Source organism: Neomonachus schauinslandi, chromosome 15 (assembly GCF_002201575.2).
Source record: "Neomonachus schauinslandi chromosome 15, ASM220157v2, whole genome shotgun sequence".
NCBI lineage: Eukaryota > Metazoa > Chordata > Mammalia > Carnivora > Phocidae > Neomonachus > Neomonachus schauinslandi.
In genome coordinates this window covers 44,778,935-44,796,382 of record NC_058417.1, presented here as the reverse complement: position 1 = coordinate 44,796,382, position 17,448 = coordinate 44,778,935, and the positions used below count along the sequence as shown (strand labels likewise).

The 17,448-nt window shown below is 40.9% G+C and overlaps 1 protein-coding gene across 2 annotated transcripts in view; it reads right to left on the bottom strand.

Moving 5' to 3' along the window:
- Positions 1-17,448, bottom strand: part of TANC2 (tetratricopeptide repeat, ankyrin repeat and coiled-coil containing 2) — a 297,008-nt gene that overhangs the window by 21,055 nt on the left and 258,505 nt on the right. For both annotated transcript variants that reach the window (XM_044921763.1, XM_021678492.2), the window contains 4 exons: positions 13,764-13,886; positions 12,962-13,198; positions 5,153-5,338; positions 2,935-3,028 (listed from right to left, as the gene is read on the bottom strand). In XM_044921763.1, the coding sequence (XP_044777698.1) occupies positions 2,935-3,028; positions 5,153-5,338; positions 12,962-13,198; positions 13,764-13,886 (640 nt within the window). The remainder of the gene's footprint in view (positions 1-2,934; positions 3,029-5,152; positions 5,339-12,961; positions 13,199-13,763; positions 13,887-17,448) is intronic.

Genomic DNA, 17,448 nt, shown 5'->3' with positions numbered 1-17,448 from the left:
ATTACATCTCAATTATTATTTCACTATAGGCTAAGATAAATTTCATTGATTCTTTTTTTTTTTTTAGATTTTTATTTATTTATTTATTTGAGAGAGAGAATGAGAGAGAGAGAAATAGAGAGCACAGGAGGGGGGAGTGTCAGAGGGAGAAGCAGACCCCCCGCTGAGCAGGGAGCCCGATGCGGCACTCGATCCCGGGACTCCAGGGTCATGACCTGAGCTGAAGGCAGTCGCTTAACCAACTGAGCCACCCAGGCACCCAAATTTCATTGATTCTAAGATGCAATTTTTTCCCTTCATATTTTTTTTAAATTTTATTTTATTATGTTAGTCAACATTCATTACATCATTAGTTTTTGATGTAGTGTTCCATGATTCATTGTTTGCATATAACACCCAGTGCTCCATGCAGAACGTGCCCTCCTTAATACCCATCACCGGGCTAACCCATTCCCCCCAACCCCCTCCCCTCTAGAACCCTCAGTTTTAACATTTCTGAAACTGGGATGCATCTTGTGATTGCTGTGATAATAACGAACTGTGTCAGTTTAATAGGCTGAGGCTTTCTTTTTTTGTAGTGGCACATAAAATAATGGCCATATAGTTTCCTATAGTTAGTGGTGTCTTAGATTTGATACAGTAAGTGGTACAAACTGTTGGGAACATCACAACCTTCTGATTTTCCTTAGGTAAAAATTGTGTTGTTTAGACCAGGGCTGCAGGTCACAAACCTTCCTTCTCTAAACAAGGGGGACATGTGTAAGATTTTGCCACTGGAGAAAACATCACAATTCACTGGGTCATTACACATTTTAAATGATTATGTGCTATAAGGTAGAAAGGAACATGTATACTTAGTAACTCTATCACGATAGATGGAAAAGCAACTCATAGTCTGTTCTATATTAGTGGGGAGGTATAGGGACATAGCACAAACATTATTTCCTAGAAAATTTCCTGAAGCCAAATAACGGTGTATAGATCTATAAATTGTATTACAGATGCATTTCATTCTAGCACTATTTAAACAGCATTTTATGTTTATAATGCTGAAATTATTTCATATACGTATCAAGTTAAACACAACACAATTCTGATTACAAGCCAACTGACATGAAGCTTTGATTTTTTTACAATCTTGAGATATGGTACATATTTAAATAATTACTGTAACAAACTTTGTTGTGCACGTTAAAGTGAGATATTTAAAAAAGTCCTGAGGCCATAAAATTTTATTCTTTTTTTTGAGGGGGGGGAGAGAGAGAGAGAGAGAGAGAGAGAGAGAGAGAGAGAGGTGCAGAGGAAGAGGGAGAGAATTGCAAGCAGGCTCCACACCCAGGGCAGAGCTGACACGGGGCTCAATCTCACAACCCCGAGATCATGACCTGAGCTGAAATCAAGAATCCGAAGTCTCACCGACTGAGCCACCCAGGCACCCCCATAAAGTTTTATCCTAATAAGAAATTCATATCAATAAAAATAAGTCTTCTACTTAGTTCACTCCCCTTCTTGAACATTGTTAAGAAACCCTTTCAAGTACAGCACTAGAATATGTTTGATATTCATCACTATGATTGCTAGCCTTATAATTCCTATCCATACCCTCATCAGGTCATACTCCTTTCCACCCTCCCCTGAGGTTCCACGTGCACGGCTGGCAACCGGAGCCTGTTGGGAGGTTCAGCAACACTGTGCCGGGCAGGGCCGTGCTAACGGGAACAGTAAAGCACCCTGCCCCTTCTGCAGCTCTCAGTCACGATATACACGCTCCAAAACTGCTGGTGTCCTGGTCAGTCCCTTCCCCAAAGTCCGGCCTCTGGTTTCCCGCAGGGAAGAGTCCCAGAGATAGCAGCTGTTTCCAGCTGCACATTTTCCTTTAATCTGTCACGGGCTCTGAAGCCGCAGCTGCCTGACATCTGTTCCCTTTGGTTCTTACAGAGGGAGGGATAGTTGGAGAAGCAAATTCCTGAGCTTTGGACCATTCTACATCATGTTAAAGAAGCCGTGAATGGAAACGTCACAATCTGATAGGTCGTGATAAATTTTAAATGAATTCAAGTGCCTCCTTTATTTTTAATAACACTCTGACTCTAACTAAAAGACACACCCACTCTGTTTAAGAAAATATTCCCCCTAAGTTGGCCATCTCAATATTGGTCTGGCAAATATGACACATATCTGTGGTGACTCTACAGTTTTCATTGCCCTGGTTTCATAACAACACATAAAAGGTTACTAATGTTTCTCCAGATGTTCCAGTTTAGACTTGGGGGGAAGACAACAATCATTTCCTGCAAAGGCCACAAGGAAGAAGCTTCTGTTTCTGTAGTAAGTACCAAGCAACATAGACATCTCTTGGCTACAGATCAAGAGGGACTGCATAGAGCTATGCCTTATAGGGTGGTACCTTCATTTTGCATCCAGATAGCAACTTTACTCAGTATATATCAGTTTAACCACATCAGACACCATGATGCCATGATAACGCTTGGTTAAGCCAGAGGTGTGGATAAAAATTTAACCTCCTGGTTTACAATTGCAGGTGGAGTTACTTTGATGGGAGAAATATTTATACCTAACTGCTACAAGAATCCCATAAAAGAAGAGAGAGGCCACAACTATTTTCTGCTCTAGTTTGGCACATTGTAGGGAAACTTTCAGTCTTTTACAATTATTTGGAAACAAGAGCAGGGTAAAGTTTTGGTTGAAAGACGACTCCGGTGCTAATGATTTGGAGAATCCAAAGGGAAAGAGGATTGGAAGAAGGACATTGCTTGACTTTTTACTTTGGCTGAATCAATCTCCAGTACAAAAACCGTAAGATGGAGACTGCCAAAGGTATGCCAGAGGAAAAATCAGGGTGTGAGATGCAGAGTATCTCCACACGAACACAACACATTAATGAGAAAAGGGAGTAATGTCCACGAGAAGTACCTGTCTCTCCCCAGAGACTGTCAAAACTGTTGATCTGTGCTCGCTCTACTTCTTCTTCATCTTTTTCTGGAAGATCAAGTAGGTAGGAGACAATCTGGAACGAGAAGTTGTGTCAGTTCAAACTTCAGGTGGGAAACTATGCTACCAGCTCTGGCCTGTGAGGTTTGAAAGATGCCTGGATGACCCAAGTGTGATGCAATCGCTTGCACACAGAAGAAACCAGAACCGACTATCCCAGCAAAGAAACCCAAAGTGGCCATGATGAATATTTGTTTTATCAGGTACAGTTTATACATTTCTCTTGAACACAACTCACTTACACAGCATGTGATTTTTTAAAAATTATTTATTCCTCATCTTTAAGTTAAAGAAGCAAACCCTCATCCTCCCAATAAAAATACCAATAAAGAGAAAAAAACCAATCAATCAGTAAAAACCAGAAAACAAATATGAAGAAAACGTAGGGCCTCTATTTCATCAGAGTAGAGCAATGATCTTCTTTTTTCTGCTCGGAAGTACAAGGACTGCTTTGGGGATAATAAAGGGAGAATGACTATTAATATTAAAGGAAAGCGACAGCTCTGTTTCCAGGAATTTACCTGTAGAGAGAGTTTAAAAACCTACAGATATTAAAAATTCCAGTTTTACTTAATATTCCCTTGGTGACATACGAAGTCAGTTGGCAGGGGAGCTGTTTCACTGGTGAGCCAACGTGTTCTGGCCCCTGAAAGCGGAGCATTACATTTTCAGGAATTTTGTAAGCTGGTTATTAGATGAAGATGTTTATTAAAAATTAAATAACAAATTATATTAAAAACAAAGTAAAAAATAAAATCTCACGACTTCTTAATTATTTAACTACACTCTATCTATGTTCTTGAGGTTATTCATATGTATTGTGTTGTATGGTGGAAACAGCCCATCACGGTATGTGCTCCTATGCATCTCTTCGCAACATCACAATGGCAGCTCCATACCAGCCGTGGTGGGAGCATTTACACCTTGGAAATCGGCAAACATTATAAATCAAGATTTGATTCAGTGCTAATGCTCCAAGAGGCTCCAGTTTAATGAATATGATTTGTATGAGGGTGAGAAGTAGTTTAACATAGATCATGTATCAGATTTAATGACAAGAAAATTATTGGGAAAAGAGCAAAAAAGATCATCTATAAATGATCAAAGAGTTGCAACCACAGGTTGGCTTCAGATATAAATTTCACAAAAATCAAGCATTCCATTAAGAGTACTGTATATTCCATTATCTGTAAACTGTATGCTACATGTTCTTCATATCAGTAAAACTTATACTAATTTTTTTAAAAGAATTTTTAATTTACTTATTTGACACAGAGAGAGAGAATACAAGGACGGGGAGCGGCAGGCAGAGGGAGAAGCAGGCTCCCCGCTGAGCAAGGAGCCTGATGCGGGGCTCGATCCCAGGACCCTGAGCTGAAGGCAGCCGCTTAACTGACTGAGCCACCCAGGCGCCCCAAATTTATACTAATTTTAAGTATGTATGTATGTACACACACACACACATACTTCCGCTCTACTACACAACCCTCCGGGAACTGGATGTTCAGCATTTCCTAGCAGTTATCAGTTCCATACATTTGTTACTATATTATTATTATGATTAGTAAAACAATTCAGCAAAAATACTGTTTGTATAGTGTTTAACAGCTTACAAAGCACCTTTCATACCAGCTGTGTAAAAAAGAATATATGAGACTAATTTTACTGATGAGAAATGAAGGTTCTAAGAGATTAGGTAAACTGCCCAAGGTCCAGAGTGAATGAGTAGTAAACTGGGACTCCAACCTAGTCCTTCTGAGATTTCAAATGTGGTGCTCTTCCCATTCCACACTGCCTACCCATGTGAGCACAGGTCAATAAATAATCCCTAGGAGCCGAGTGTCACTGTCTATTAAATAAGGGTGGTAAGATGGGGAGGAATTGGATTAGATGATTTCCAAAGTTCTTTTCCACTCTCAAAGGCTGTATTCATAATTCTAGATAGGCTGGTATTTGAGAATTCAAGCGCTTCATGGAGTTCAGTCTCCTATTCCTCAAAACAGTGACCAAAACGCTAATCCACATTAATTAGGCAGCTAATTTTGTAATAATGCCACCCTTTTCCACCTGTTTCCTAGGTCCTTCAATACAAAGCCTGAAAAAAACTAAAAACCCTAAACCTTATCACCTGCTTTCTTACCTCCGTGTACCCCATGCTGGCTGCAGCAATGAGGGCCTGCTGGATGGCATGGCTCTTCTTAAATACTCCTTGCTGCTGGCCGGCCATCGTCCAGTCACACTGAATCAAAAACTTGACAACCTCCAGGTGACCTCGGAGTGCAGCATGGACCAAAGCACACTGCCCATTCTTGTCCAAATGATCCACCTAAGGGGAAGGACAGAGAAATGTATGTGAACAAAGATTTGTGGCCACGCTAATCCAGTCACATTGGTCCACTGCACATGACTAGACTAGAGAGAGTCATCCCTTCCCATACCCTGAATCAATCTCTGAGAAAATCTAGAAAATTCTCTCCTACTCAGGCTAGATCACTGCTGAGCTCGAACTCTGGGAGATGCCCCTCAGGGGAGAACCTCTTTTCATAAGGTCAGACTTTTGTTTTCACAGAAAAAGGAACCAAAAAACCCAAACTCCCAGCTCCAGCTCTGTTTTCCTGAGGTATATTCTCCTTTGTCCTCAAACAGTTCTTTTCAGACCAAGATTTGAAAGACAAGTAGCTCTGCTGGCACAAAAAAACTGTCTTTGAAATCATGAAAGGGAAGAAAAACATTTTGAAGCTCAAATTTTTCGGTCTTCCAAAGAAGCAAAATACCTCATATCATGAATCATACTTTTGACCACCAAGCTTTGGCAGAGGCTACTTTTTTCTTCCAGTGGGAGGGCAGAATCTCAAAGATCTGGCCAACATGGCCAGAGGTACTTGGAGCTTAATGCTAGACTATGTTCCAATAGTGGCTTTTATGGTTGCAGTGTTGGTTGCACGTTTAGGTTGAAAGAAGAGGCTGGTTAAGATCGATCTACCAGAAGGAAGCCACAAGTTTCACCAGAAGAGTAGCCTTTTCTGGCAGGTAGGCTTCCAGGGGTAGTTAGAATACTTGAAACATATAAGTTCTGCATCTGGTTCTCCCTAGCTTTAGTTCCACCAGCAATCTATTTTTTTTTTCAACTTTTTTTTTTATTATGTTATGTTAATCACCATACATTACATCATTAGTTTTTTTTTTTTTTTAATGTTTTATTCACTCATTCATGAAAGTCAGAGAGAGAGAGAGAGGCAGAGGCAGAGGGAGAAGCAGGCTCCCCGCCTAGCAGGGAGTCCAATGCAGGACTTGATCCCAGGACCCCGGGATCATGACCTGAGCCGAAGGCAGACCCTTAACCATCTGAGCCACCCAGGTGCCCCTACATCATTAGTTTTTGATGTAGTGTTCCATGATTCATTGTTTGTGCATAACACCCAGTGCGCCACGCAGAACGTGCCCTCTTTAATACCCATCACCAGACTAACCCATCCTCCCACCCCCTCCCCTCTAGAACCCTCAGTTTGTTTTTCAGAGTCCACTGTCTCTCATGGTTCGTCTCCCCCTCCGATTTCCCCCCCTGCTATCTTCTTTTTTTTTTTTTAACATATAATGTATTATTTGTTTCAGAGGTACAGATCTGAGATTCAACAGTCTTGCACAATTCACAGTGCTCACCATAGCACATACCCTCCCCAATGTCCATCACCCAGCCACCCCATCCCTCCCAACCCTGACCACTCCAGCAATCCTCATTTTGTTTCCTGAGATTAAGAATTCCTCATATCAGTGAGGTCATATGATACATGTCTTTCTCTGATTGACTTATTTCGCTCAGCATAACAATCTCCAGTTCCATCCACGTCGTTGCAAATGGCAAGATTTCATTCCTTTTGATGGCTGCATAATATTCCATTGTATATATATACCACATCTTCTTTATCCATTCATCTGTCAATGGACATCCACAGTTTGGCTATTGTGGACATTGCTGCTGTAAACATCGGGGTGCACGTACCCCTTTGGATCCCTACATTTGTATCTTTGGGGTAAATACCTAGTAGTGCAATTTCTGGATTGTATGGTAGCTCTATTTTCAACTTTTTGAAGAACCTCCATACTGTTTTCCAGAGTGGCTGCACCAGCTTGCATTCCCACCAAGAGTGTAGGAGGGTTCCCCTTTCTCCACATCCCTGCCAACATCTGTCGTTTCTTGACTTGTTAATTTTAGCCATTCTGACCCACCAGCAATCTATTTAACAAATGTTTACTGAATGCCTACTTTGTGCAAGGTACCACCTAGCATGAAAATGTTTGAATAAGGTAGTAAAATATAGATTCTGTTCTCAAGGACTTTCAAACAAGGTAGGGGAGATGCGACCAGTGTGACAAAAACCTATCCAACAAAGGACAAAGACTGTTATAAGGAAAGTACAAGCGCAATGAAACTGGAGAGAATGCCTAACTAGAATCAGGGACAGATTCTGAAGGAAAGGTGCTATAGTCTAAATGCTTTTGTCCCCCTGAAATTATAGGTTGGAATTCTCACCCCCAATGTAATGATATTAAATGGAGATGGGATGTTTGGGAAGTGAGAAGTGTCCTACTATTAAGGCCCCAGAGAGCTTGCTTTCCCTCCTCCACCACAGGAGAACAGAGCAAGAAGGTGCTGGCTGAACACTAGGAAGCTCTCACCAGCTGCCGAATCTGCTAGCACCATGATCTTGAGACTTAGCCTCAGAACTGAGAGAAATAAATGCTGTCTACGAGCCACTATGTCTGAGGTATTTTGTTATAGCAACCCAAACAGACTCAGAAAAGGTCCATCTCAACTGGCTGAGATAGGAAATGATTAACTCTAGTTTTTGTAAGGGTAAGGTACATGGAGGGCAAGTTTAAACTACAAAGTTGAGAGGGTCTTCTGGGACCAGAGCAGGGATATTTCTGAATGCCAGGCTATGTGGTCTGAATTTGAATCAGAGGTCATGGATAGTCATTGAGAATTTTCATGCTCATACTACATTTTTTTTTTAAATTTTATTATGTTATGTTAGTCACCATACATCATTAGTTTTTGATGTGGTGATCCACGACCCATTGTTTTTGTATAACACCCAGCGCTCCATGCAGTACGTGCCCTCCTTAATACCCATCACCGGGCTAACCAATCCCCCCTCCCCTGTTTGTTTCTCAGAGTCCATAGTCTCTCATGGTTCATCTCTCCCTCCAATTCCCCCCCCCCATTTTCCCCTTCCTTCTCCTAATGTCCTCCATGTTATTCCTTATGTTCCACAAATAAGTGAAACCATATGATAATTGACTTTCTCTCCTTGACTTATTTCACTTAGCATAATCTCCTCCAGTCCCATCCACGTTGATGTAAAAGTTGGATATTCATCCTTTCTGATGGCTGAGTAATATTCCATTGTATATATGGACCAAATCTTCTTGATCCATTCGTCTGTTGAAGGGCATCTCGGCTCTTTCCACAGTTTGGCTATTGCGGACATTGCTGCTATGAACATTGGGGTGCATATGGCCCTTCTTTTCACTACATCTGTGTCTTTGGGGTAAATACCCAGGAGTGCAATTGCTGGGTCATAGGGTAGCTCTATTTTTAAATTTTTGAGGCACCTCCACACTGTTTTCCAAAGTGGCTGTACCAACTTGCATTCCCACCAACAGTGTAAGAGAGTTCCCCTTTCTCCACAACCTCTCCAACGTTTGTTGTTTCTTTCCCTGTCCATTTTTGCTATTCTAACTGGTGTAAGGTGGTATCTCAATGTGGTTTTGATTTGAATTTCCCTGATGGCTAATGATAATGAACATTTTTTCATGTGTCTGTTAGCCATTTGTATGTCTTCTTCAGAGAAGTGTCTTTTCATATCTTCTGCTCACTTTTTGACCTGATTATTTGTTTTTTGGGTGTTGAGTTTGAGAAGTTCTTTATAGATCTTGGATACCAGCCCTTTATCTATAGTGTCATTTGCAAATATCTTCTCCCATTCTGTGGGTTGCCTCTTTGTTTTGTTGACTGTTTCCTTTGCTGTGCAGGAGCTTATTATCTTGATGAAGTCCCAAAAGTTCATTTTTGCTTTTGTTTCACTAGCTTTTGGAGATGTATCTTGAAAGAAGTTGCTGTGGCCGATGTCAAAGAGGTTACTGCCTATGTTCTCCTCTAGGATTTTGATGGATTCCTGTGTCACATTGAGGTCTTTCATCCACTTTGAGTTTATCTTTGTGAATGGTGTTAGAGAATGGTCGAGTTTCATTCTTCTGCATGTGGCTGTCCAATTTTCCCAGCACCATTTATTGAAGAGACTTTTTTCCATTGCATGTTTTTTCCTGCTTTGTCAAAGATTATTTGACCACAGAGTTGAGGGTCCATATCTGGGTTCTCTATTCTGTTCCATTGGTCTATTCATACTACATTTTCAAAAACTAGGGGGATGAATAAAAGGTGCTTTGGCTCCTTGGAGAAATGATTAATTCCTGGGGTTGGGACATTAATAGTAAATGATGAGTGTGGAAAATCTGGTGATGCCAGAAAGTACCGAAATGCTCATAAAATACTTTAGCTGAAGCTGAAAGGATACAGGAGCCAACTTGAAGGGGCTCCCAAAGGCCAAACCTTGGGCAATTTGAGCAAACAAATAATAATGGCAATGGGTTATAGGTCCTAGTATAAAATAAATACAGGAACCCTAGTACTATAAGTGAATAATTAAAAAAATACATATATAGGGGAAAAGGGACAGCTCTTCCTTACATCAAAATTCTAATAAATGCTGAAGGAATGAGGGAAATAGAAAGTGTAAAAACACCATAGCAATCATTATTGCAGCAAGAATCTTTGATGGAGGGCGCCTGGGTGGCTCAGTTGGTTAAGCGACTGCCTTCGGCTCAGGTCATGATCCTGGAGTCCCGGGATCGAGTCCCGCATCGGGCTCCCTGCTCTGCAGGGAGTTTGCTCCTCCCTCTGACCCCCCCATCTCATGTGCTCTCTGTCTCTCTCATTCTCTCTCTCTCAAATAAATAAATAAAATCTTAAAAAAAAAAAAAGAATCTTTGATGGATCCTAAAATCAGTGGACAAAAGCGTGAGAAACAAGGTATCTGTCTAGTCTCAAAGCATCTCCCTCAAAGATACTTCTTAATTACAAAGGGTAAAACAGTAGCTTCAGAACTGAGAAACCTGGAAGACACCATCCGAGCCAGGTGATCGAGGTTAGCATCCCCTGTGATAGGACACAGCAACAGCATACACCTCCCGAAGTGCTGCATTATAAGGACACGGCAGCACTTCTGTGGTATTCTTGCTGACGATATATAAACTCAGTCTAACAACGAGAACATCTCAAACTGAAACTGAAGAACATCCCACAAATAACTGGCTAGGATTCTTCAGTATTTTGGTGCTGATGCCATGGGAGAGAGTCTGAGGATGGAGAAGACGAGAGGACAAAATCACAGTGAACAGCGACATTAGGAGAAGGAAGCGAGAAGAGCAACCAGACAGGCAGGGGGAGGACTAGGACTACACTACAAGTTCTGGAAAGTGCTGTATCAATACTGCCAACACTATGGGAGAGGTTTAGAGGCTGAGAAAGGACAAAAAGTTACTTTATTTGGTGGTTGGCAGTTGTTTGTGACTTTTGAGAGAGTAGCTTCAGTTAAATGCCAAGAGGTTAGGTGTTTTCTTTCTTTTTTCTTTTTTTAAAAGATATTATTTTTAAGTGATCTCCACACTGAATATGGGGCTTGAACTTACAACCCTGAGATCAAGAATCACATGCTCTACCGACTGAGCCAGCCGGGAGTGCCCCCCCCTTTTTTTCTTAAAGAATATTATTTATTAGGCCCTGCAAGAGATGAAAAGAGACTTTATCTCTCTTTTTAAAAAGATTTATTTATTTGAGAGAGAGTGCATGAGAGAGAGAGCAGGGGGAGGGGCAGAGGGAGAGGGAGGAGGAGGAAGCAGAGCCCACCCTGAGTGCAACACAGGGCTCAATCTCAGGACCCTGAGATCAGGACCTGAGCCAAAATCAAGAGTCAGACGCTTAACTGACTGAGCCACCCAGATGCCCCAAGACTTTATCTCTTTTTAAAAAGACTTCCTCAGTTTTAATTCTCATGGTGACCCCATTAATCCTTTTTATAGATGAAAACAGTGAGACTGAGAGGTTAAATGACTTGTCCAAGCCCTCAGAGAAAGGAAGTATAAATGGAGACTTTGACCAAGTTGTGTTTGATCCCAAAGTTTATGATTTTAATGACATAATGCCCCTTTCTCTCATGGAAGCCAGACTAAAAGTGGTTAAGGGGCAGTAAGGAAGCAGAGGTGGCAAGTAGAGAGGACTCTTGGGGTAGGACTGGTGGACATGGAAGGGAAGAGATGGGACCGCAGCTCTGGTCAGCAGGAGAGAGGGCAGCTGCTTTTTTGGGTTATAGGAGACATTCATCAGTTTGTTGAGAATTTATTTTTTATTTTTAAAGATTTATTTATTTATTTACTTGTCAGAGAGAGAGAGTGCGTGCACAGAAGCAGAGGGAGAAGCAGGCTCCCCGCTGAGCAGGGAGCCCGATGCAGGGCTTGATTGGGGAACCCTAGGATCATGACCTGAGCCGGAGGCAGACACTCAACCAATTGAGCCACCCAGGCGTCCCGGTTTGTTGAGAATTTAGGAAAAGAGTGAAATGAATTGTGAGAAAAGCAACACGTAGAGAAAAAAAATACAGGTGGAGGCAAGTGCTTTGGGAAGGAAGGTAAACACTTCCTTCTCTGAGGCAGATGTGAAGTGAGTGTCGGTAAGGATTAATGGAGTTTTGAGATGGAGGCACATGGAGATGAACTCAATCTTGGTAATGTAGGAGGCCAAGAGATGTGGCAGGGTGTGGAGAAGAATGCAAATGATTTCCATATCTGCTCTGGGGAAAACAGAGATGTATGGAATCGTAACTGGGCAATAGGAAAGACCCAACTAAGATGAGAATATGAATTCACAGCAGTAGTAATAAAGCCCAGTTGTTCTGTTTTTAGAGATGTTCATTCAAATGAATAGGACATTATAGGTGGACATTATAGGTCTGTGTCACGGTAGACACCTAGGGGTCTGGAATTTCACTGAGAGTCTCAGGTTCCAGTTCTCAAAAGTCTCGAGTCCCCCCTTCTTCCCTGGTGAGAACACTGGACACCTCAGAACGAGGTCACACATATTACTTATATTTCAGTGCAAAACCACCCAAATCCTCAGTCTGTTTTCAAGACTGAAACAAAATATCACAAGGCTACAATTTTCCCCAGAGGCTTACATTGTTGAGACCGGCATTTTTCTTTTCACCAAAATTTTGGAAATTGAGTTCTTTTATATCAGCAGCTCTTGAGATACTATAAAGCAAACACTTTTTCAGAAAGGTCTTCAGAGAATTAAAGTTCACTAGCAGATACACTGCTGAGTACCTCTGGTGGGTTTGAGTATAAACACAGAGTCATGTTCTCCCCACACCTCTATGATGCTGGTCTTCAAGGCTAGGGTGAGGGAGTCTGGCCTCTGTTCTTACCTCCAGGGCTAACTTCTCTTCTCTACACATGAAAGGCTGTGGGCACGGTTCCGTTCTGACTTCCCACAGCAGTCTCTTTGCTCCTTCACTTCTCCTTCTTCCCTCTGTCCTCAGTGGAGAATTCCCTGGTTGTTAGGTGGGGACTTTTTGTGGCTGCTGATAATGCAGTTTCCTAAGTGCCTCCCAAGGGCTTTAGAACCGTGTCCTGCTGTGGTGCGGAAGGGGCAGTGGCAAGTGGGCCAACACTGGGACGTCTGCACAGCCAGTATTCCCCGTGATCTGCGCCCTACTGGGTTTGATGTGCTCTGCCTAGACTCACGAGGTGACACAGGAGACAAGGAAGACTCCACGGCAGGGAGGAAGAGACAGGGAGGACAGGCAAAGCAGCGGAGTGGGGCAGCCGTTACCTGGGCACGCTTCTTGCACAGAAGTACAACGATGCTCAGGAAGCCAGCCGCCGCTGCATAGCCCAGAGGGGTCAGGCCGCTTTCAGAAGAGGCATCCACATTGGCCCCAAACTCCAATAGCAGGGCCACCATTTCTGTGTAACCAAGATGAGACTGGACACACAGAATTGGAGCATTATTTAAAACCTCTGTCCGGTAATTAATGTTGGCACCTCCCAAAATCAGCAGTCGGCTGACCTAGAAATAAGTACATAGAAATTACACTCAGGCAAATTTCAGTTGCATCCTTTCAGTCATCTTTAATTAAGTCATCTGGGACCCCACAACAGCACCTAGTAGCACTTAGTAACGGCTTTATTTTATAATCTTCACTTGTTCCTTTTTTGATACTGTGCCTTTAGAAAGGGTTGTGAAATGTCTCCTTTCCACGAACTGCTCAGTCATGAGAGCAGACGCCACCCACACTATAGTGCAGAACCCAGCCTCTTCTGAATGAACTGTTGGTCAGAAAAGCTCCTACCCGAACAAAGCCTACTTGAGATCAATTTACTGCCTAGAAGCAGGAGGACCTAATCCTATAAACCAGAGCAGGCTTATAGAAGGTAGTAGCGCAACAGGTCTGGTCTTCAATTCACAGAACAAAATGCAACAATTTCAAATATATTAGATTATCAGTAAAAGGCTGACTGATAGGAGATAGTCTAAGGTTAAGTCAAATATCAGTTAAATAGCCACTTAAATGTCCCAATTTTATTTCTGCACAGCTAATTCTTTAATCTATCTGTAATTCACAAGCATCTACCTTTATATTTGGAGTGTAGAGATTTCGTAAAGATGCCAATGCCATGGAAAGACCTTCTGTGCTATAGGAGATCCAGAGACCTTGGAGGATGGAAGATGACACACCAACTTTTTTACTCAAACCCTGAAAAAGAAATAGAGACAGTTAAATTATTAGCCCAGCTGAAGAGTACCATGAGTAGTGAGTGGCTTCTAGGTTTGTTGTACTAAGAAATGAGAATGGAGTCTTGCCCTAACTACGTCCAGGCCCAGCAAAGCCAATCCAAGGAAGGAAGATACTAATGAAGTCTGGCACCTAATAAGTGAATCTGGGGAGGTATTCTCTTAAAAAAGTTAAGCTACTTCTGCCTGCTTTGTTCCTTGAAATGCCGGTTGTTCTTGCCTAGAATACGTACGTATGTCCAAAACAGCAATTCATGGCCAACCTTGTTTCATTTATACTCTTGACCCTATTCTCCTCTCCCCATCACTGAATTATTTGGAAGCAAATCCCAGACATCTTATCAGTTAATATACAACTATTTCAGTAAATGCCTCTAAAAAGATAAGGGCTCTTTTTAAGACAAAGCCCAACATCATTATGATACCTAAAATTAACAAGGATTCTATAATATGAAATATCCAGTGTTCAAATTTCCTTGACTGTCTCAAAAAAAGAAATAATTTTTTTTCTAAATTGTAATCCATAAAAGATCCATATACTATAACCAATTTTAAAACACTTTAAAAACGTAAAGGGAAAATGAGATTTTCTTCTATTAATTTTTTAAACAAAATATTGTGCACATATTCCATACATGTACACATGCTTTTGCCTCATTCTATTTCAAGAGAGATATAGTAGTCCATTATATGGATGTATCATAATTTACTTACAGATAAGTTAGGTTCTAGAGCTCACCTCTACCGTAGATCCTAGAAAACCAGGAAACTTAGCTCTGATTCCCTCTTTGGGCCTCAGTCTCCTAATATGGACTATGTGTGAGCCTCACCAAGATCTTTTGAGGAACTGTAAACTATATTAACCAATTATACAGAAAAATCATTATAAATTGATATTTATAGTTCAACAGAGGAAGCTTTTAGTAATGGAAGACAAGCTCTATATATTATGGTTTAAGGAAAAAAGAAAGGGAATCCAACATTTATTCAGTATCTGCTATGTGTCAGGTTCTATGCTAGGGCCTTTTCATGTTAGCTTCTTTAATCTCCGTGACAGTTGAATTTATTACTATTTTTATATAGGAAGAAACAACCCAGAGAAGGCTAAGTAATTTGCCCAAAGTCCTACAACCATTAAAAAGTGGAGCCGGAATTAGAAGCCAAGTCCTTTTAACTCTAAAGTTCATGTTCCTTCCATTAGACCAAGTTAAACCTGAGCCAGGACTTTAATTCTGAATTCTTAGCTGGAAAAGTAGCAACTAAAATAAACAAAGCAGCTGATTGCTGGCTTTTCCCTTTACCTTTAATTCTGAACCATTCTCCACCCTTGAGTGCCTTCTCCAAAATTGTCCTTTTTTATCCTAGACAATCTGATCTATTCCTATGGCTTTGCTCTTATGATTTCAACTAAGCATTATTTCTTTTCTAACTATGATATTTAAAGCACAACTATGACTATGACCTATAATAGTTAACTTTCTCTTAAACACTGACTTAACATGAAATTCCTTAGATATTTTCACTTAATCCACAGAATATTATAAAGATTATCCTACAGAAGAAGAATCCTGGACCAGTGTTTATTAAAGTCACACAGCAATTCTACTTTTGCTCAAGGTCTCCAGCATCAGAGGGAGTTTAGAAAATGTTGTATTTTAGCTTCTCAGAAAGATATAGCAACTCATTCCTCTGCTCAGGGCCTCTAAGTTTGGGTTTAGTTTTCTGCATATAAATTGCTTCTTTTTTTCTGTGTGAAACCCAGGACAGTTTTGGTCATTTAAAGATACCAAAGGAATTTTAAATGAGAAAGCCTAAGATGTTCAGAGAAAAGGTGGATGTTCCCAGAATACCAAGTCATAATTTTTGCTCAAGGGGACTTGGGTGTACTTCTGGTAATGGTGGGTCTAAACTGGATCCTGCTAAGGACAGCTAGGAAAAACTGTACAAAATTTAAAAATTATCCTCATTGGAGACATAGGAGGAATAACAGGTTGGAGAAGAATTACTAGACCAAGTAAGGACAGGATGGAGCCCAGGAGAGCAGTTTAGAGCTACTTTTCTCCTCGATGTGTTTGCCAGTTCTGCAGACTTAGCTAGGAGTACTTTGTAGGTTTTTAAAAAATTTTTCATTGTTATGTTAATCCCCATACATTGCATCATTCGTTTTAGATGAAGTGTTGCATGATTCATTGTTTGTGCGTAACACCCAGTGCTCCGTGCAGAACGAGCCCTCCTTAATACCCATCACCAGGCTAATCCATCCCCCCACCCCCTCCCCTCTAGAACCCTCAGTTGGTTTCTCAGAGTCCATCGTCTCTCATGGTTCGTCTCCCCCTCCGATTTCCCCCCCTTCATTCTTCCCCTCCTGCTATCTTCTTCTTCTTCTTTTTTTTTAAATTTTTATTGTTATGTTAATCACCATACATTACATCATTAGTTTTTGATGGAGTGTTCCATGATTCATTGTTTGTGCATAACACCCAGTGCTCCGTGCAGAACGTGCCCTCCTCAATACCCACCACCAGGCTAACCCATCCCCCCACCCCCTCCCCTCTAGAACCCTCAGTTGGTTTCTCAGAGTCCATCGTCTCTCATGGTTCGTCTCCCCCTCCGATTTCCCCGCCTTTATTCTTCCCCAAGCTAGGAGTACTTTTGATAGCTTTGGGATTTTTAGGCAGTGAAATTCTTTTGTATGATCCTGTAATGGTGGATACATATTAGGCATTTGGCAAAATCCACAGAAGCATAAAAAACAGTTAAAACCTAATATAAACTACGGACTTCAGTTAATGATGTATCAATATAGATTCATCAATTATAACAAAGTACCACACCAATGCAAGAAGTTAATAATAGGGGAAACTGTGGTGGGAGAGTGAGTATATAGAAATTCTCTGTATTTTCTGTAAACCTAAAACTACTCTAAGAAAGTAAGTCTGTTAAGGGGAAAAAAAAAAAAAAAAAAAAAGCCTGGGTTCTACTCCAGAACCATGAATGATAATCTCTGGGAGTAAGGCTCAGGGGTGTGTGTGTGTGCGTGTTTAAAGTTCTCCAGGAAAATCTAATGTATAGACAAAATTGAAAGCTACTGGCCATTGATCTAGACCTACAGATAAATCCTGAATACACAAAATTTGGTGAAAAAAAGTTACAGAATTACACAAAGAATATGATTCTGTTTATGTCAAATGTAAAAATTAATGAAATAATCCTGTATACTGTTTATGAATACATTTCTATGTTGGAAAAATGCAAAATATGGATAAAAAGAATACATGTGAACTTTAGGGTAGAAATGATCTCTAAAAGGGAGAGAAATGGGGCTAACAGAGGGCTTCTACTCCATGTGTTACATTTTCATTTCTTCAAAATAAAGAAAAAGATTTGAAGCAAATATGGAAAAATCTTAGCATCTGTTAAATCTGGTAGATAGTATTTGATTATTCAGTTATCTGTGCTTTCCGGTATGTTTGAAATATAATAAAATTTTTAAAGGGGTGGATAGGGATATTTCTTCCTCAGAG